We start from the raw sequence: 22,694 nt of genomic DNA, 5'->3' as shown, positions 1-22,694 counted from the left end.
AAACTGCTTCTGTTGTACCAGTATTCAAGAATTCTGGTGAAAGGACAGACCCATCAAATTATCGCCCCATTAGCCTCCTTCCACTTTTTGCCAAAATATTTGAGACCATAATTAACCACGCTCTAATCCATCATCTTACAGATGCTAAACTACTGACTGACAAACAATATGGATTTAGACAAGCCCGTTCCACAGCAGACATCCTCACCGTGATCTCTGAACGTATATACCAATCACTGGACAAAGCGGGGGAAGGCAGAGCGGTAGCTCTAGATATATCTAAGGCTTTTGACAGGGTATGGCATGAGGGTCTCCTCAGTAAAATCAGATCATACGGTATCACTGGTAGAATACTTAACATAATTAAATCCTTCTTAGATAAGAGAAAAATCCAGGTTGTCCTCGACGGTCGCACATCTAAACAATATGATATAAATGCGGGAGTGCCCCAGGGTTCTATCCTTGGACCTCTATTGTTCCTGATATTCATAAATGACCTCCCCGACAACATTGCCTCTGAGATGGGTATATATGCCGATGACACTACACTCTATGGCAGACACGACAGGAAGACGAATGAACACATTTCTAAAGAAATGGCAGAAACACTAGAGGAAGACCTCCAATCTGTAGTGGAATGGGGACAAAAGTGGTTGGTCGCGTTCAATGCTGCCAAGACTAAACTAGTTTCATTCAATAATTACAAGAAACCCTCTCTACCACCAATAGCAATGGCCAACGACTCTTTATCTGAGAGTCCATCTTTCAAACTCCTTGGCCTAACGTTCACAGGAAACATGAGTTGGAACAATTACATTGAAGGCATTGCCAGGGCCGCTGCAAGAAAGGTGGGCTCTCTCTACCGTGCTAGAAAACTACTAACACCCGAAAGTATCCTGTACCTCTATAAGGCCACCATTCGCCCATGTATGGAGTATTGCTGCCACATCTGGGCTGGTGCATCTGCTACTAGTCTCTCGCTCCTTGACAAGGTTCAAAAGAGAGTCGCAAATCTGATAGGCCCTGAACTGGCATCTAAGCTTCAGCCTCTGTCCCATCGACGAAATGTTGCATCCCTCTGCCTGTTCTACAAGTATTTTAGTGGTGAATGCTCTGATGAACTGCAATCACTTGTGCCCCCACGACGCGAGCACCCTCGACAAACCCGACAGGCTACTAGATCCCACCCCCACACTGTAGAGGTCCCTAGATGTAAAAGATCTTTTTACTCCAATAGTTTCTTCCCCAGAACCGCAAGACTCTGGAATTCCATTCCAGGTCCCTGCTTTCCCAACAGTACTGACGTGCAGAAGTTCAAGTGTAACGTGAACCGACACCTTGCTGCCCAAATCCCTACATAGTACCCCAGTAGTTGTTGCCCCTGATAGTAGCCCCCTACACCAAAGTGGCAATTTGCCTTGTTTGGGGTGAAAATGTAATAAAAAAAAAAAAAAAAAAAAAAAAAAAGATCAAAATAAAACTTTAGTGATGTTTTTTTTTACCTACCCGAATTCTCAATCGAAAGATATCCTGCACATTTTCCAGACTTGCATCCAAAAAGAGGGACGCACTGAGTCCTGCCATAAATCTGATGGGCGTGTCTGAAGTGCCGGTGGGCTCATGAATGATAGCTTGTACTTTGCGCACCTGGTTAGAAACTGTGAGGGGTAGCGGGTGGATACGGAACATTAGGGCTTGGATCAATTTACACATCACAGTCGGTTTTGGCTCTTCAATGTTTGCCAAAGAAGCAAATAATTCACTTACAAATCGATCAGGTTCCAATTCGTTCGCCTTCAAAAACCTGAAACACAAAAGTGAGCAAAAAAATGAACTCATATTGTTTTATTGGAAATTTGTCAATGTTAGTTGGGTTTTTGGTAGTGTGAAGCCTGTAGCAGTTTTATCCCTTGGACGATATGTGAAGAGTTGCCTCCCTTTTCTGGGTATAGGTGATGTATCATTTAAGCATTTGAATAACTTGGAGTTATTTCGCCTTTGATTGTTTATATGTGATCGCTCTCTCCATCTAATAATGTAAATAAGAGCAGACGAGAGTGAGAGACGGAGAGAGAGACGCACGATCGTTACGTCCTTAGACCAACCTGACCTTTCACTCTTCCTCGATACATCTGATGACAACTGCAGGCAAAAATAATGATTAAAAAAAAAAAAAACAATTTTGTTATGAAACCGTCTGTGTTTGATTGTCAAACGTCTGGAATAAGCCAGAGTGTATATTAGCAGCACGCATCTCCGTAGAAATGCAACAAACATGATTATACGTGACCAATAAACAGATAAATTGTTACAGAGAGACAATACAACACACCCACATATGTGTATAAATAAGTTTTTCTGTTTTTTTTATAAAGGAGTCACCCACTTATCAAGGCCCGGAGGCCACTCTAGGATAAGGGTTAATGCGTGTACAGTGGTTAAAGGGAACATGTTGTAGTCATCGTTAGTAGTGGAAATTTGATAACTTGGATTACTTAAGAGGATGGTTCATCAAGAATTTGTTCACATTGGACTTGAAGATGACCATGTTGTAGTCTGTTGGAAAGCAGGAAAGCGGAACAGAGTTCCATAGGCATGCAGTTCTAAGAAAGAAGCTTTGTCCATGAAATCTACATTAGGTTTAGGCACAAATAAAGAGTGGGTGAAATTATTGATAGTGGTTTCAACTAGATGAGTGTTTTTTTGTGATAATCAGGACGAGGTGGGGGACCATAAATTGGAGCTCAGATGAGCACTTGCCATGAAAATAACGATAAAGCAGAGATAAGCTCACAATGTCTCTTCTGTGGGAAAGAGATTGCAGGGAAGAGAAAAGCCCCCCCCCCACTAAGCTACAAAGTCTATTTTGAACTATGTCAAGGCAGGATAAGCTGCTTCTAGCGACATGAATTGGAACAAATACATTGAGGACATTGCCAAGGCTGCTGCAAAACAAGTGGGCTTTCTCTACCATACTAGAAAATTACTAACACCAGAGAGAATATTCTATATCTTTTCAAAGCCACAATTCGCTCATGCTTGAAGTATTATTGCAACATTTGGTGCATCTGCCACAAGTTTCTCCCTCGGAGCCCTCCCCCCCCCAGTCTCAATTTTAATAGGTCCTGAACTATCTGCCAAGCTCTAACCTCTGCAATATTACATCTGCCTGTTTTACAATACAAACACTTTAATAGGATGTTCACTTATGTCCTGTTGATGTATATTCTCCTGAATAACCCAACAAGCAGCAAAATTCCACCACTTCATTGTGGATACCTCTAGATGCTGGAACACCTACTCAAATAATGTATTCCTTCAGACTGCTAGACTTTGGAATCCCCCCCCTTTGCTTCCCTGACTATACTAACTTACAGAAGTTTAGATGTAATGTGGATGGACATTTTGCTGCTCAATTCCCCACACTCCCCTGTTAGACATATTTCTAAATAGTAACCTTTTACATCAAAGTAGCAATATGCCTTGTTTGATGCTAAAAAGAATTTGAAAAAAATTTTTTTAAGGCATCAGAGGTAGATTAAATTTTGATAGTATAAGAAGATATGTGCAGACACAAGGGTTTCTTGGTTTGGTCACATGGAAAGAAGTTGAGAGTGCTTGGATTAGTAGATGTATAACAGTTGAGGTGGCAGGGAAAGGCTAAAGAAACCATGGGAGGAAGTTATAAGGTTGGATTTGAGAGCGAGAAGGATAAAGACTTGACCAAAGATATATTAGTTTGCAAATCAATTTCTGAAATTGAACACATGACAGCATGTAAAACAAATGTTAAACTCAAATATTTTTGCTTTGATGACTTAAGACAAAATTCAAAATTAATCAAGACAATCTATTATATACTAGCCTGGGTGCCTGGAGTTGCCTGGGTGTTTGGAGGTGTGTGTTGAGCAAAAAATAAAAAAAAAAGTGGTAGTAGGCAGGCAGGCTTGAACCTGTACCGCAAAGGAGGAAAAAGCATGAAAAAAAAAAAAAAAAATGTTGTCTTTGCTGTTGCGTCCATCGCCAAACCGGAAGTGGCAAAGGTTTAAATTAAGGCTAGTCAATCGAAAAGAGGGGATGACTTTCGAAAATATCGGTGAAAAAGCGACCCCTCCTTGTAGAAAAAAGTGTCCAATTGAGGATGAAGAAAAGAATGTCTTTAGCCAATTGTTCGATATTTGTTGTCCGAAGGGTCGAGCTTCAAAACGATACTGATCTTGTGAAACATGCATATATACATCTATACATACATTTAAACAGACAGGAGAGATTTATATTATAAACTTGCGGGAAGTACCCGGCGTTATCCGGATGGAGGATATTGGTACAAAGATGAAGCAATGTTAAGAATGGCTTCGACGTGGTTAAGTAAAATTTAAAAAAAGAGAGTGAGAGAGGTGGGTAATTAGTTTTCCATGCTAGTGAATTCAATGAGTTGGTAATTAACTTTTGCTCGAGTGAAGGATATTGGCACAAGGTTGAAATAAAAAAGATAGAGAGAGGTGGGATCGAACTCGAAAACGTAGGGTAATTAGTCTTCCTTGTTAATCATTAGACCAAAGAGGATAGTGAATTCAATGAGTTGGTAATTAACTCAAGAATCATAGGAGTCGCCACGCATGCGCAGAAATGAATGTTGCTTTTAAACCTGGCCGGGGGCCAGGTAAGGTATTTATTTGCTTCTCCACAAAAGCAAATTGGACACAAGGTCGTTTTTAATGTGGGGGGAAAACCAGCTCCTCCAAAAAGAGGGCATTCTGGCAGTATCCAAATAAATAGTAATTGTCTCAGTATGAAGGGTTTCCCTTACATTAACCAACGACCAAGTACTTAAGTGAAGCATCAGAACAGTTAAATTTCCCGCTTTCTGTTGTTTGCGTTCGAATAGTTTTGCTTTATACGAAATAGCCAAACAAACACCTGAGATGACGCCCAGGTGGGAATTCGATCAAAAAGAAGGAAAGAAAGGATGTCTGTTTGCGAATGTGAGATATTATGATCTGGGAAGTATGCGAAAACTTCTCGCGGAATCTGACCAACACAAGAACCCCAATGCAAAAAGCCCTTGGCGGACATACACAAACACTCGCACCCATTTTGCATTTTATATATATACTAGGGGGGGGGGTACCCAGCATTGCCCGAATGTTTGTAGGTGTGTATATGGGGGGAGGGTAAGTAATAACCCTGTTAAAAAAATCGGAAAAACCAAACCAAAAAAAAAAAATCAGAAAAAAAACATGCAATCTTAAGATAACGTTGTGTGTCTAGGGGTGGGGGGTAAGAAAAAGCCCCGGTGTTTGGAGGTGTAAAAGAAAAAAAAAGTTTTGGTAGTGAGGTAGGCTCGAACCCGAAGCCTTGAGGCTGGCGGAAAAAACAGTCTGACACGTTACCCCGACGCTAAAGAGAGAGAGAACTGAGAACTGACGAAATTAAATGTTAAAAAAAAATCAGGTGGTTAAACGAATGTCAATGTTTTCTAGGTGACACCATCGTCGTAGTAGTAGTAGAAAAGGAAAATGAAGGAACGATTTTTTTATTACCCCCCTTTGTAGAAAAGCGTCTCATTGAGGGTGAAGGAATGAATGTTTTTAGCCAATTTTTCCGTATTTGTCGTCCGAAGTGTTAAGCTTCAAAATGATACCTATCTGGTGAAAATCCATTGCCTGTGTGGAAATTTTTTGTGAGACACACATACACACACTAACACATATTTTGGCTTTTATATATATACTAGCAGGGGTACCCGGTGTTGCTGGGGTGTTTGGAGGTGTGTGTACTGTTAAATAAAAAAGAAACCGGGGTGGGGGTAGGATTGAACCTGAAGCCCTGAGGCGAAGTTTGAAAATAAAATTGGCCAGCCAGAATGAGTTACTGAAAGATGTTTGAATTTATTTAAGTAAGAACCAAATTGACAGGTGCGCGCACGGAAGACGACGACGGAAGCTATTCAGCAAATGAGGTCAATGACCAGGTTTGTTTGTTATAAAGTAAAAAAAGAAAACAAAAACGAACGTTAAAACTTAAGCGGGGGGGGGGGATCAAAAACATCAAAAAAAAAAAAACTAGCGTAAGACAAACGAACGATGTTAAATGTAAAAATTGAAAAAACGAAAAAGAAAACAGAAAAATGAACACGTGAAAAATGGCTTGAATAAGCCCGTTTCGATATTAAAATTTAAAAAATCGGTGGGTACCCGGGTGTTTTTGGGTGTGTGGTCGGGGGTGGATAAGTGAAGTAAAAAAAAAACCCAGAAAAACGAACGTTATGTGAAAAATGGCTTAAATAACACTGATGAAAATTTTAAAAAAATCGAAGAAAAAAAAAGACATCTCACACCACGATTCGAACCCAAAATGTTTAGATAATGAACCAATGTGCTAACCAACTGAGCTAACACGACGTACATCAAATTTAGTCAGTTTTTCAACTATTTAAAGTAAATCAGGTCATGATGTTATCTGACGCATGCGTAAAACCGGTCGTCGTCATGAGAGGACTGTTTTTATTGACTCCCCCCCCCTGTCGAAAATTGTCGATTTCGGGGTGAAAAAATGAACGTTTTTGCCCAATTTTTCGATATTTTTCGAGTGAAGGATGGAACTTCAATATGATACCGAGTTTGAGAATTTTTGTCGTGTCTGTCGAAAGTTTTTAGCGGACACACAAACACACATACATACAAACAAACATACATACATACATTTTCGTACATACATAACATACATTTTCGTGAAAATTTAAAAAATCGAAGAAAAAAAGAAGACATCTCACACCACGATTCGAACCCAAAATGTTTAAATAATGAACCAACGCACTAATCAACTGAGCTAACACAACGTACATGAAACTTGTTCAGTTTTTCAACTATTTAAAGTAAATCAGGTCATGACTTCATCTGGCGCATGCGTAGAACCGGTCATCGTCACAAGGGGACCGTTTTTGTTGACCCCCCCCCTGTCGAAAATTGTCAATTTCGGGGTGAAAAAATGAACGTTTTTGCCCAATTTTTCGATATTTTTCGAGCGAATGGTGGAGCTTCAATATGATACCGAGTTTGTGAATTTTTGTTCTGTCTGTCGAAAGTTTTTAGCAGACACACAAACATACACACATGCCTACATACATTTTCGCTTTTATATATATAGACTAGCGAGGGGTACCCGGCGTTGCCCGGGTGTTTGGAGGTGTGTGTGGAAACTCCGGGGGGGGGGGGGGGGGTTAAAAAAAAAATAGTAAGTATGAGGATCGAACCCGAACCGTTGAGGCACAGTTGTAAATTAAAGTGCTAAAAAAAAAAGTGCGGCGTTAATCATTGCCCCACTGCGAGATACTAAGGGAAACACGTTTGAATTTATTTAATTAGTTGGATTTAGAAGGTGCCCGTTTTAATGAGTTAATGAGGTCAAGTTTGATTGCGGGATAGTATTTACTGCGGTATGCTTTTTTTAATTTTTATTTTCCCAAGATGTTATAGGAAAAAGACTAACCCACATGTGGCGAGCAACAAATGTTGAATATTTATTTTCCCGAAATCGAGCAAATTAAATAGACAGGCGAGCTTCGTTGTTAACTGTGAGATATTATGATTTATATGTGATATAAAAAGTTTTAAAAAGTTGTGAAGAGACCAACCGCTTCGCTGAAAGAAGCCTTTTGTAGACATACAGAAAAAGCGAACACACATACATACATACATACATTTTCGCTGTTATATTTACATAGTTTTCATAAGTTTAAAATTTAAAAAATCAAAAAAAAAAAAGAAAGAAAGACATTTCACACCACGATTCGAAACCAAAACGTTTGGATAATGACCCAACACTCTAACCAACTGAGCTAACATGACGCACATGAAATTGTGTCAGTTCTTCAAATATTTAAACTAAATCAGGTTATGACGTCGTCTGATGCATGCGTAGAACCGATCTTGCCATGAGAGGATGGTTTTTGCTGGAGTCCTCAGGGGTTCATCCTGGGCCCAACTCTCTTCCTGATCTACATCAATTATCTCCCAAAACACATACGTAAATCATTCGTTGACATCTATGCTGATGACATGACCATCTATGGCAACACATCAAAGGCCGTAAATGACAAAGTTCTCTTTGATTCTCTCTCCTCTGATCTTGAGTGCGTGGTACAATGGAGAGAAGAGGTGGGTGGTTACCTTTAATGCATCTAAAACTAAGCTCCTACCTTTACATCATCAACGCTCTGATCCCCATCTGGCATCAATTGTGATGGATGGCTCTCGTCTGGGAGAGGCCCCGTGTTTTTACAAGCTTCTGGGTTTGACCTTTACTCCTGATCTGAAATGGGACACATACATCAAGTCTGTTGCCAAGGTCGCTGGAAAGATGGTGGGATCCTTCTACCGCTCCAGAAGATATCTCACTAATGATGCAATTCTCTATCTATATAAAAGCCAAGTACGTCCAAGGATGGAGTACTGTTGCCACATCAGGACAGAAGCTGCTAAAAACAGCCTATCCTGCCTTGACAGAGTACAAAATAGACTCCGTGGCTTGGTGGGGGATGCCCTTTTCTCTACCCTGCAACCTCTCTCCCACAGAAGCGATGTTGCGAGCCTATCTTTGTTTTATCGTTATTTCCATGGCAAGTGCTCTTCTGAGCTCCAATCTCTGGTCCCCCCCTCGCCAATCTTTCTCAAAAAACACCAGTCTAGCTGAAACCACTGTCAATAATTTTCCCCACTCTTTATCTGTGCCTAAATCAAAACGTAGATTCCATGAACAAAACTTTTTTCTTAAAACTGCACACCTGTGGAACTCTCTGCCGCTTGCCTGTTTCCCTCCTAACTTCAACTTGGATGTCTTCAAGTCCAACATAAACAAATTCTTGATGGACCGCCCCCTTAAGTAATGACACTTTATCAAACCTGCGATACTAACTATTATTACGATACTATCCCATTGATTACTGTACACACAATAACCCTTATCCCCGAGTGGCTTCTGGGCCTTTATAAGTGATGACCTCTATGTAAAAAAAAAAAAAAAAAAATGAATCAGATATCATTAGAAAGAACAATCTCTTGGACACATAACATTGCAAAATTAGAAAAAAATCGTTTATTATTTTATGGAGAAATGTTGTTTTGTGTGGTTTTTTTGGGGGGGGGGCGGTCAGGTAAAATTCTTGGTTTTAACACTGTTAATCATGCATGTGTAAACAATCGATTCATTGTTTCATTTTAAAAAGATAAATTTGCAAGGTTTTTTTTGGAGGGGGCAATAAAAACAATTACCATTATAATCCCTCGATCTGAGTGATAAACCCTCTAAAATCCCCTTTTTTAAACGTACCACTGTGAGAGTGGCAATAAGCAATCCCCCTAAAAACCTTACCTTAACGCTAACCTCAAGTTTCAGTGAAAAGTCTTTTCCACACCTACTCCATTAACCTAATTACTAACCCTAACTCTAAATAGCAAGCCTACCTTTAAACAAAATCCTTGTAAAACCAAACTAATCATCTAAAAAATCGTCCTCTTCAAAATAAAATGCTGTTGTCTCCCATAGAAAAAATAAAATGGTTAACTGCCCTAAAAATAGAGGATAATTTTATGGTAAATTAATATGCAAAAGTTATCCTCCATTCTAAATTCTAAAATAATAATTTTCTTCCAATTTTTCAGTGCATTCACACATAATCGCCTAAAAAAGTAGAATCTCATTTTTTCATACTGAAATACAGTGAAAGAAAAAAAGTAAAAAAAAACAAAAAATAAATCTTAAATAAAAAACTGTCATTAACTGTTTACCATGTTGCTGTTTCAGAGATTTAAAAACAGGATAGCTGTTAAATTAATTCATCTCCAGTGGAAAATACTACTTCCTCAATAAGAAAATGTAGACACAATCCAGTTACTATTTTACTAATATATAAATTTTATAAATATATATTTTATACACAGATTCTGCATTATATAAAAATTAAATATTGATTTCATGATGGGTAAGTGAGATGGGTGTGGGCATGTGGGCATCCTGCGGACCAGCACACATATGTATATGGGTATACTCATACATGTGGTTTAATTAATTGATTTATCATTATTTTCATCGCAAGTGCTCGTCTGAGCTTCAATCCATGGTCCCCCCTCACCAAAGTTTCACGAAAAACACTCGTCTAGCCAAAACCACTATGAATAATTTCCCCCACTCTTTACCTGTGCCTAAACCTAAATGTAGATTCCATAAACAAAGCTTCTTTCTTAGAACTGCACGCCTGTGAAACTCTCTTCCGTTTGCCTGCTTTCCAGCTGACTACAATCTGATTGTCTTCAAGTCCAACGTAAAGAAGTTCTTGATGAACCGTCCCCCTAATTTACAAAATTCCCTCTACTAATGTTTACTACACTATAATCACATTGACTAATGTATACCCATTAACCCTTATCCTCTAGTGGCGACTCCTTTGTAAAAAAACAAAAAAAAATAGTACAGGAGTACATGTATATATGCTCATGCAAGTTTATATGGGTTAATTGATTTCTCAAAATAAGTTTAGTAATAATAATAATTGCACACAAGTCGTAATACATTGAATACAAAAATTTGAATAACTAAACAGATTGAAATTATTTCAATCTATTTTACCATAACACACTGAGTAAATAATAATAATTAATATAATAGTACTTTATAAATTAAATAATATAATTTAGCGTTTGAATAGTTTCGCTTTATTTATACGAAAAAGACAAACAAACACTGAAGATGACGCCACGGTGGAAATTTTTTTTAACTCGATCAAAAAAATGAAAGAAAGGATGTCCGTTTGCAAATGCGAGATATTATGATCAGGGAAGTATGTGAAAACTTCTCACGGAATCTGACCGATACAAGAAACCTGATGTAAAAAGCCTTTCGTGGACACAAACGCTCACGCCCATTTTGCCCTTTATATAATAGACGAGCGGGGTTGCCCGACGTTGCCCGGGTGTTTGGAGGTATGTGTGTTGGGGAGAGGGGGGAAGGTAGATCAAAACAAAATGGGCGAAGTAATAACCCTGTTTAAAATAATTTAAAAAAAAAATTGTTGCCTGGGTGTTTAGAGGTGTAAAAGAAAAAAAAAAGTTTTGGTAGGGAGGTAGGTTCGAACCTGAAGCCTTGAGGCTAAGGCGGAAAAAGCAGTGACACGTTGCCCCGACGCTAAAGAGACAGAGAACTGACGAAATGAAATGTTAAAAAAAACAGGTGGTTAAACGAACGTCAACGTTTTCTAGGTCAAACATCACGCCATCGTCGTCGTAGAAAAGGAAAATGAAGGAACGATTTTTTTATTACCCCCCTCTGTAGAAAAGCGTCTCATTGAGGGTGAAGGAATGAATGTTTTTAGCCAATTTTTCCATATTTGTCGTCCGAAGGGTTGAGCTTCAAAATGATAACTATCTAGTGAAAATCCGTTGCCTGTGTGGAAATTTTTTGTGAGACACACTAACACACATTTTGACTCATATATATACTAGCGGGGGGTACCTGGCGTTGGCCGGGTGTTTGGAGGTGTAAAAGAAAAAAAAGTTCTGGTCAGAAGGTAGGATTGAACCCCGAAGCTTTGACGCGAAGGTGGAAACGAAAGGGAAAAAAAGCCGGACATCCAAACATCTCGGCCACGAAGGAAAGAAATTGGTAAATGTGTTCAGTTAAAGTTTATAAACTGAAATATACAGGTGCGAGGAAGTGGCGTGATATTTGACCTAGTTTTGCACTGCAAGCCAGCCACCCCATCATTTGCTTGGTAAAAGTTAAATACATACGCGACCCTCATTGTTAAGTTGTAGATATTATTTAGATGTGATATAAAAAGTTTTAAGAATGAGCGAAAATCGGAAAAAAGCCTTTTGCAGACATACACAAAAAGCGAACACACATACATACATACATACACACACACACACATTTTCGCTTATATATATATATATATATATATATATATATATATATATATAGATAGATAGATTGATAACATGGTTATCGCACTTAGATCAGCTCACTAAGTAATCTCCCTTTATTAATTAACTTAAATTCAAATTCAATTGTTTTAACCGTTTCTCAACTAGAACGCAGAAAATAAAAACAAACAAATTAATAAACAATAACAAATCATTTATAAGTGCACAAATAAATATAAATAATTCCTGAATTTACAAAAGTCTCTCACTAAAAAAAAAAAAAAATCTTATATTAAAATAAAATAAAATACTAAATAACACATTTGAGGCCATTGTTTGCTGTGAGACTGTTTATAGAAGCACATTTTAACCAAAGTCAAACACATAGCTGACGAAGAGATCTTTCTCAAAATATTTTAGAACACGGATATTCCATTAGACCTAAGAACTACTTTGTGGTATGTATGGATATAAAATTAGATTGGAATAAAAACGCACTAAAACAAATCTATAATATAAAGCTGAATGTCTGTGTGTGTGTGTGTCTGGTCATAAATATGGTTGACTAGTATAGAAAATTGATCACATATGATAGAAGATGTATCGAGACACAGGAATGGGTATGTTTGATCTGGCAGAATGGTGGTTCATTAAAATTGTGGGGTCTGCATTCGCACCTGGTCCACAAAGTATGGAAATAAACAATTTAAAAATTTAAAAAAAACATGTTTACAAGTGTTTTTGATATAGATGTACATAATAATACTTTGATAAGTATGTTTTAACTTAAACAGGGTTGGTATAATAAAATTGTGAGGTCTGCATTCGCGCCTGGCCTCCATAGAATGGAAATAGGCACAAACTTTAATAAAGACTTTTCATATCTATGTGCGTTAGTATGCTTTGATAATTATGTTTCAGTTTGAAGAAATATGGTATAATAAAATTATGGGATGTTTGTTCGCACCTAACCTCCATAGAATGGAAATATGTCACAAAGTTTAACAAGGTTTTTTAATATAGATCCACAGAATATTGAGATAAGTGTTTCAGTGTGAACAGGTATGGTATAATAAATTATGGGGTTTATCTATTTTTACTTTCATCATATTTTGCTTCGGTTTTGATACCCCCAAATTCGAAGCTATTTTTTTACAACCCTTCCTTTTCATAACCTATCATACTTTCATAAATCAGAGTCCATTTTCTGTAGGCTGTTTTTGAACCCAGTCAACGACGGGTACTTTTGCTAGTAATATATATATATATATATATATATATATATATACTAGCATTTAAGCCCGGCGTTGCCCGGGTGTTTGGATGTGTATGTTGAGCAAAAAAAAAAAAAAAGTGGTAGTAGGAAGGCAGGCTCAAACCCGTACCGCAAAGGAGGAAAAGAACAGGGTAAAACCTAACGTTTATACTGTTATGACCACTGCCAAACCGGAAGCGACATTTTTAAAAATTAAGGCTAGACAATCTAAAGGAGAGGATTACTTTCAAAAATATCGGCGAAAAAAGTGCTTTAACTTTGACCCCTATTATGACCCCTTAACATTTATTGTTTTGGGCTCAAATCAAGTTACTCTGTTAGATCAATGTCCAAGGAACCTATATCTTAAATTTCAAGTGTTTAGAGCCCAAATTGTCGGAGGAGTTTGGTAGAGTTCTCAAAGGTCCAATCGTTGAACTTTGACCCCTTAACAGCCAAATTTCTGGCCAAAAACCAATCACATAGATTTTCCTAAATCTCAGTACTCTGTATATCAAATTTCGAGTCTGTAACCTCAAAATTGACAGAGTTATTGTGTAGGGAAATGTACACAGACACGTTCACTTTTATAGATATACTAGTAGTTCCGCCCGGCTTTGCTCAGGCCCGATGTACTGTTCATAACATTATGTGCATATGTATATATTAAAAAGTGAATATGTAAAGTAATTCCTTTCTGTATAATAGTCTTCCTTAACTACCATAGAGAAAAGACAGACAAACGTTTTCATTTTTATAGATAGATAGATTGGATGCAATATATAATGATTTAAAAAGTATAAAAAAAAGACTCATGCGCCAGCACCGAGAATCGAAACCAAAACGTTCACTTCACGATTTATTTTGCCTCTGCTGTAAATGACTGGGCTATGAAAACATGTTTACTGCAAGGCTAAAAATTAAAACATTAACCAATAGCAACTACATTATGCATTCGTAATGCCGGCGTTCAACCTTCACCTGGCAAATTTAATTTTTTTTAACTTTCACACCTTTCCACCGATTTTTCCGGGCTAAAACTAAAATATAAAGTTTTCCATGGATTCAAATACCTTATATATGAAGTTTCATGTCTGTAGACCAAAAGCTCTTGGGGGAGTTTGGCAGGCAAAATTTGTGCAACAAAAATATATATGCATACATAAATATATATGGAAACAATTTTGTGTTTACTATAAACTTTTTACGCAAATATTATGCAAGTATAAATCATATAGAATATCTGCATGAATATAATTACATGTAATAGTTAACTAAAGATGATTATCTTAAATTAAAATGAATTTTGAAAAGAATATGCAAATTTAGCTAGATCTTTTGCTAGTGAATGCAATTCCACAGACCATATATAAGAAAATTGTATTTTCTGTTTAAATAAATAGAAAAGAGGGTTTTTAATACGAATATCAATACACACAAAAGAAAAACGAATTTATAGGAGTATATATATATATATATATATATATATATATAGAGAGAGAGAGAGAGAGAGAGAGAGAGAGAGAGAGAGATAAAAAAAAAGAACAAGTCACACGGCCATATTTATCCCCAAATGTTTTTTTAATATCAAGTTGTTGCATAAGCTCCTGCCGTTTCATAACAAACTTTTGTTCCAAAACATGTTTTAATATTTGCTAAAATGTTATAAATCATTAAAAAGCATGTGTTCTGTTCTACAAGATAATGGTCATCGTTTTTTGCTCATATATTTTTTCTCGTTTTTTAGAATCGTCAAATGGATTATCAAATAGATAAAAAAATTACATTTTCAACACCTCCTTTACGCCTTTAATCGAGGTCAAAAAGCGAATTAAGTGACCAAGGATATTTGTGCTGTATACGGAGAAAACGCTATAGCTGAGAGAACTGTTCGAGATTAATTTACCAGATTCAAAAACGGTAATTTTGACCTAAATGATGTTTCTCATCCCAGAAGACCAATCAAGATAGACGAAGACGAACTCGGGGTTCTTTTGAAGGAAGATGGCCATCAAACATATAAAGAATTGGGTGAAAAGATGAAGTGTGATGTTGTGACAATTTCACGCCACCTTCAGTCCATGGGATTCACACAAAAACTTGGAACTTGGGTCCCACACAAACTTAATTTTGCTGTTAAAATTCTTTGATTGTATTAAAAAAATTAAAAGAAAACAAAAACGGCAGGAACTTATGCAACAACCTAATAAATATGGCCATATTATTTGATTTGTTCCTTTTTTATCTCTCTATCTCACCGGAATATTATTTCCATTATTCTCATCACACATATATATATATATATATATATATATATATATATATATAATATACATATATGGAATAAAATAAATTATATAGGAATGAAGACACATTAAAACAAATAAAATATATGTATCTAATCTAACTTTTTTCTGTTTCTTTGATTGTAAATCTACTAAAAACAGTACAAAAAGATTCAGACAAATTCACAACAGCAACAAAGTCATTCATTACCTTTGCGCATTATGCATAGTTTGCATAAAGACTTGGCATGCTTGCAGACCATCCATGTCATTGCATTTTCGAAGAATCAACCTCAGTTTGATAGCCATTGCCTTCAACTGCGTCTGATGGACAAGTCCTAACTCAGTGGCACCAACGCCAAGAAATAAATGCTTTAGTTTTTCAATCAGCTTCCCAATCTGAAACAAAAACAAAATGCATCAAAATTGGCCGTAGTAATCCAAAATGGAATCAAAGGAAAATTTCAATGGTATTAATTTTATTTATTGCAGACGATTATACTCATCTCAATAATGAATTCCAATTAATATAAACTTCAATGGTGTCGTTGGATTCCAGAAAAAAATGTAACTTTTACTGAAACTTACTTGAATGCTCTGTTAACAAACCAATTTCTATAATATACACTCATTGACTTATATAGGTTTTCAAAAAGAACATGTTAGAAATTATTTGGAAGGTTATTTTTAACTTGTACAGTAAATGCAAAAACACTTTTATTTAAGAACAATCATTTTTTTTTTGGATAAAGGTTGTGACAAACCAAACAAAGGTAAATATCGCATTCAATCAAATATATTTTACAATTCCAAATACAACAAAGAGATACTTAGTCGGTTTCTTGTGCGATTTCAAAAATTTGTTCTGGAAAGTTTTAGAAAATCAGTTTAGCAAAGGTGAAGTGCTCTTCTCTTTTTTCTTTTGTTAATCAAAATTAACTTCCTCCAATATTTGAGAGTTCCTACCTTTGAAATTTCTTTTGTGAGAGTGTTTATAGAACCTCTCCTCTTATGTAAAGTGTACAAAACGCAACATAAATTATAATAAACTCAATTATGCAAATTGCTAAACATCTTGTTCAGAATATTTCCAACATAATAGTCTTCCTATGTATTTAGAAAATGCAATTCATGACGTGATTTTACAAGTAAATACTAATCAGACACATCTTGAGAAAACTCGTCAGCCAAATGGAAAAGGTTAGATGCTGCCATGATGAGTGAATACCAAGAAAGATGTCAATATAACAAGATTAGTGACACATATTTAAAAATAATTTTGAGAACAGGAGTTTTTCACACAAGGCTAGAATAGTGGAAAATTCCATTACGAGAGATTAGAGTTTTGATTGCATCTCAGCCTAAGTACGTAGCAAAACAGGTGACATCAATTTTACTTTCTATTTTAGGTTATGACATCAAAGTGAGCAAATGTTTATTTTCAAAATCCATCACGTTGGGTAAAATAAACGGTGTTTATTGACAGATCGATTTTAAGAAAAAACAATATAATGTACTTAATTGTCATGTCGAAAATAGTAATATACCCAAAAATTACGAAAAATCATCGAGTAGAAATTGTTTATAGTTAAAAGTAATTTTTACAGAAAATTGGGTAAAATCACATTTTTCTTAGACGTTAAAAAGTAGACAGTAAGAATCTACACACAAGGGACATAACTCTGAAAAGAATATTTTAGATTATTTGTGTCATGGCGGCAATATTTGTTGATAGACGTTTTTTTTTACTAAAAATACAAAAGCAGTTGTTTAACGATAAATTTTCGTAATTTTTGGATATATTACTATTTTCGACATGACACTTAAGTATGTAATATTGTTTTAGCTTAAAATGATACATTTAAAAAAAAATTGATTTGTCAGCTACAGATTCCTCCCATTGTTACAGCTACCAGAAGGGAAAGAAAAAAAAAGCAAAGAGTGAAATTTGTGATGTCAACAGAACAAGATTAGTGATGTTTGGTGTTGTCTGGGATCAAAAAATACCCCACTATGTTACATCAACTTATTTTTACATTCTCCACTTCTCCTTCCTCTAGATATATTACGGAGGCTGTCAATTTTGAACTGACTTGGTGTCACACACTACTCATAGAAGGAGAGTCGAATAATAACCTACCTTATCAAGAGAAGTCCTTACATTCTCTGATGTTGACATGTCAGCCAAAAACCCACACGTCTTTGAAACAACCTGAAATGGAAAACAAATATAAACTAAAATACGTATTAGATATGTTTGAAGCCAAAACAACACATTATTATAAAATAAACAAATATTTATTTTGTTTAAAATTCATAAATATATTTCGAAGTTAGACTTCATCTTCAGTATGTCTTCCTTTTTTTTTCTTTTGCCATGTTGTTGTTAGCACATAGAATCAGTAGAAGTCCGTTTGTTATACTTGCAAAAACAAAAACAACAAGGAGAAAAATAACATCATATTTGTATTTTTTTTTTCGAATATATTCAATTGCTTCGCCATCAACCAGACAATTTTTAAATTTTATGTTATTTAAAAATTTTCGTGGTAAACATCTCATCAGATAAGTTGAAAAAAATACAGGGTTAATACGTATCTTAACACATTTTCATTCTGTTGTTAACTGTATGTGCTTTTAAGTTCTCCAACATCGGTTGTGGATTACATTTAAGTTTTCTGCATGGTGATTAAATCATAGTAACACGGCAGAATAAGAACATCACAAAGACGAACATTCCGAGGAAAGAAAGCTATTAGAATAGAAAATCTCCCTGCAAGACAAAGAAGGGGTGATATTTTGCTGCTAGTCAGGTTTGGATGTTTATGTTGAGTAGGGTACAAATGCAATAAGTTCATTGGAGCACATTCCTATGGGGTTAAGAAATTCTTTTTTTCTAATAGAGAAGGACTAGTTGTTGGTGGATCAGCCTAGATGTACAGTTTTCATGCATAGTGATTTTATAGATATATATATATATATATATATATATATATATATTTTTTTTTTTTTAATTCAATTTTCACCCCAAACAAGGCATAGTGGCACTTTGAAGTAGGGGGTTACTATCGGGGACATAAGTTGCAGGGGTATTATGAAGGGAGATGAGTAGCAAGATGTCTGTTCACATTATACTTGAACTTCTGCATGTCAGTACAGTTGGGAAAGCAGAATCCTGGAAGGGAGTTCCAAAATCTAGCAGTTCTGGGGAAGAAAATATTGAAGTAGAAGGCCTTCTTACACCTAGGGATCTCTCTACAGTGAAGGGGTGGGATTTGGCTGCTTGTCGGGTTTGTTGGGGGTATTCACGTTAAGGGGGTACAAGTACTTGTAGTTCGTCAGAGTATTCACCATTAAAGTACTTGTAGAACAGGCAGAGGAATGCAACATTTCGATGGAACAGAGGCTGAAACCTGGATGACAGTTCAGGACCTAACAGGTTGGCGACTCTCTTTTGAACCCTGTCCAGGAGTGAGAGACTAGCTGCAGATGCACCAACCGAAATATGACAACAGTACTCCATACATGGGCGAATGGTGGCCTTATAGAGTTACAGGATACTTTCAGGCAATTGGTAGGTGTGAGAAGGGAAGCTATTTGCTTTGCAATAAACTCAGGAATATCTTATGTAGCTCATATTCTCTAAGAATGTTATTTTAAATATTGGAAGAGTGCGATTGGTTATGACTATTAATGGTTGGAAAGGTTTATTATACTGAGCTGGCAACTTAAGCTGCCTTAGTTTAAATTTTTGGTGCGTGTTAAGCTATCGTCGACAAATCAATTTTTTTAAATATATTGTTTGAAGCAAAAACAATATTACATACTTGTCATGTCGAAAATAGTAATATATCCAAAAATTAAGCAAATTCATTGAGTAAAACAACTGCTATTGTGTTGTTTTTTTTTACTAAAAAGTCTATTGCTAGACAACAACTATTGCACCCATGACACAAGTAATTTTAAATATTCCTTTCTGAGTTATGTCCCCTCTGTAGACTCCTACTGTTTACTTTATAACATCTAAGAAAAATGCAATTTTACCCAATTTTCTGTAAAAATAACTATAATTCTACTCAATTTTTCATAATTTTTGGATATATTACTATTTTCGACATGACAAGTATGTAATATTGTTTTTGCTTAAAACGATATTTTTTAAAAATTGATCTGTCGACAGTATCTTAGCAAGCACCAAATTGGAATCCATTTTTTTTAGTTAATTAATTTGTGTATTTTCAGATTTTTTACAAGGTATTGAAAATATTTTTGATTGTCAGGAAAAATTATTGATTTAATTATTGATTATTTTTCATTAAACCTTTTGCCAATAATTGTGAAAAGAAAAGCAGCTTTGTTTTTTTGCCACCAGTTTTGATCTCATTTGTTTTTTCTGTAACATTATTTGCATGTCAGGAATTGTGTCAAACAGGAAGTTAAAAGTCGATAAGCTGATGAAATCTTCCTCATTTTTTCTTTATTATAGAAGTTAGACTTTGGAGAGCTGCTTCCATTCTCCTGCAAGGAACAGAATAGAATTATCATGCACACCATATACAAGAGAAAGAAAATCAAAATCTTGCAAACATGCTTTTGTATTTCATTTTAAATCACTTTTACAACCACTCTTATTAAAAAGAATTATTTCAGTCATTCTTTTTTAAAGTTTTTTATGTTGTTTACTTGGTAATAAAATAATTAGGATTTTTCTGCAGCTTAATTGGTATTCATTTGCCAGGTGTTATTTTGGTTTTATTATTAAATGTGTTGGTATAACATTACAATCTGGAGAAGTGTTTTTAAATAATGTTTTTTTATATTGGGTGTTTGCAACATACATATGCATGCATTTTTTTTAAATATATTTTTTATTGTTAACCCTTCATTGCAATCGTTATACTGAGATTCCTCTCCAAACTGATGTACGTAGGTCAGTCGTGTGGCCAAAAAAAGTGTTTTTCTGTTTCAACTCTGAATTACCAGTTGGATGACTAAACTAAGATGATGTAACATAACATAACCATTATAAAAATTAAAAAAAAAATCAATATATAAAATTGTTTTAGTTACCTTTGTTAATAGTAATTGGGCTTGCAAAAAGATAGACATGAATTCTGCTGTGGCCGAAAACTTGGTATCCAATTCAGACACTCGCTGAAGATCTCTGCAAATTAAATAATATAAATATGTCAGGTTGACAAGAAAGTTCTTGCGGTTTTAACTTTAAAATTCAAATGAACATATCTCGGCCCAACCAAAAATTTATTGATCGAAATAAGCACCATCAGAATTAACACATTTTTGTCAACGAAAAACAAGTGTATTTTTATGCCAATAATGTAAAAATATTGCTACTGGCGACAAAGTCACTGAATGCGTTTTTGATATCGCTTTGGTTTTTGAAGCATTTCTCATGCAGGATATTGTCGAGATGCTTGAAAAAGTGGTAGCCACTAGATGAGAGGTCTGGAGAGTATGGTGGATGAGGCAGAGTTTCATAGCCCAATTCGTTCAACTTCTGCAGGGTTGGTTTAGCGGTAGGGCATTGCTGTGGAGGAGAATTAGGCCTTTTCTGTTGACTAATGCTGGGTGTTGTTGTCGAAGTTTCTGGTGCATTTCATCCATTTGTTAACAGTACGGTTTCCCCTGCACTCAAAAAATTGTAACGGATGAAACTGCAGATCAACAAACAGTCAGCATAACCTTCTTTTGCTACAACTCTGGATTTGGGAAAAGTTGTGGCGTTTTGTTGGCATCTAACCACTGAGCTGAGCATCACCAGTTGTCGTAAAGAACCCACATTTCATCTCAAGTCACAATCCAGTAGAGAAACAGGTTATTCTTATTGCATGAAGGAAGATGAAACTTCATAACGTTTCTTTAGTTTTCGTTCAATTCGTGAGGCACCAATTTATCAGGTTTTTTTGTTTCTCAAGTGCTTGGAAATCGATTACGTCTATTTCAGAAATTCTCAAACAGTTGTGCATGGATTGGCTTTGACTAAAGCTTTTAATTGATCGTCGTCAGCATCTGATAGCTGATCACTACACTCATCATCTTTAAGAGTCTTGTTGCCGACATGAAATTTCTTAAACCACCATTGTGCTGTGCATTTAATAGTGGTTCCTGGAGCAAACACTTCTTTGATATCGCAAGCTGTTTCAGCAGCTTTTCAGCCTAGCTTGAATTGAAATAAAAAAAAATTGTGCGAATTTGCTTTTTTTCCATCTTGTATTCAACGTTCTGCAAAGAAAACATAATTGTTTTAAAATGATTGTAATTTAAACGATTAGATAGAGCAAAAACCACTCTTTAAAATAATATATAAAATAAAGGTATTATAACGGAAACTTATTTGAAAATAAATCATTTGAAATAAAAATTTAAAAGTTTGCAAGAACTTTTGCATCAACCTAATACTAGCTGAAGTACATGGCTATTAAAAATTTAAAAATTGTTTAATGTGAGATTCATTTAAAAATTGTTTAATGTGAGATTCATTAAAAAATTGTTTAATGTGAGATTCAACCCCATATTCATTGAAACTTAAGGCAAATGCTTTATTTAGCGTGGGATTATTTTTTTTAACTTTCTGTATAAATCTAAAATAGGTTGATTGCCTAAAGTAAATAAAAAATTTAAATTTTTTATGATATATTGATAAACAAAAAGAAAGGGTATGTTTTCCTTTAAAAGTGCACAATGTCCCAAATACATGATTTGACGTAAAACATGTTTGGTAGGAACATTGGTTTCTTCTAGTATATATGCATTTATTCCAAGTTAGAAATATACAAAAATAAAAAAACATTTAATTTCAATGAGGTTGTTGATTACATGCTCCATTACAAGAAAAAAAGAACAAACCAAGTCACATGGCTATATTTATTCCAATATATATATATATATATATATATATATATATATATAAAGAGGGTTGACTCTGCATTACAAGAATTCAAACTGTGGGTTTGAGGGTGGGTCTGTAGATTATAAAGGAGGTTCAATCTTCAGGGGTCACTAAGATATTTTTTAAAGGCTTTCCTATGACTCAATTTTTCGGGATATTTATACTAATTAGTGGAAACTGTTTCACGAAACAGAGGATCGATACTCATGTATATTTTTGTTTTTAAAAAAAAACACAATGCATGGGGGGGGGCAACTCCAAGGAAAAAAAAAGAGTTATTTTTTTTGTGAAATTACCTCCCTTGGACTGGGCATATGTCATGT

The 22,694-nt window shown here is 35.4% G+C and overlaps 1 protein-coding gene across 1 annotated transcript in view; it reads right to left on the bottom strand.

Moving 5' to 3' along the window:
- The window catches only part of LOC145291562 (integrator complex subunit 4-like), a 99,679-nt gene that overhangs the window by 6,787 nt on the left and 70,198 nt on the right, over nucleotides 1-22,694 (bottom strand). The window contains exons 14-17 of the mRNA XM_080137625.1: nucleotides 20,532-20,625; nucleotides 17,602-17,673; nucleotides 15,673-15,860; nucleotides 1,507-1,804 (exon numbers count right to left, since the gene is read on the bottom strand). Coding sequence (XP_079993751.1) covers nucleotides 1,507-1,804; nucleotides 15,673-15,860; nucleotides 17,602-17,673; nucleotides 20,532-20,625 — 652 coding nt within the window. The remainder of the gene's footprint in view (nucleotides 1-1,506; nucleotides 1,805-15,672; nucleotides 15,861-17,601; nucleotides 17,674-20,531; nucleotides 20,626-22,694) is intronic.

Source organism: Euprymna scolopes, chromosome 12 (genome assembly GCF_053919585.1).
Source record: "Euprymna scolopes isolate OS-2025 chromosome 12, ASM5391958v1, whole genome shotgun sequence".
In the NCBI taxonomy this organism is placed as follows: domain Eukaryota; kingdom Metazoa; phylum Mollusca; class Cephalopoda; order Sepiida; family Sepiolidae; genus Euprymna; species Euprymna scolopes.
The sequence above is the reverse complement of the archived record's forward strand: the minus strand, read 5'-3'. Positions and strand labels throughout refer to the sequence as shown.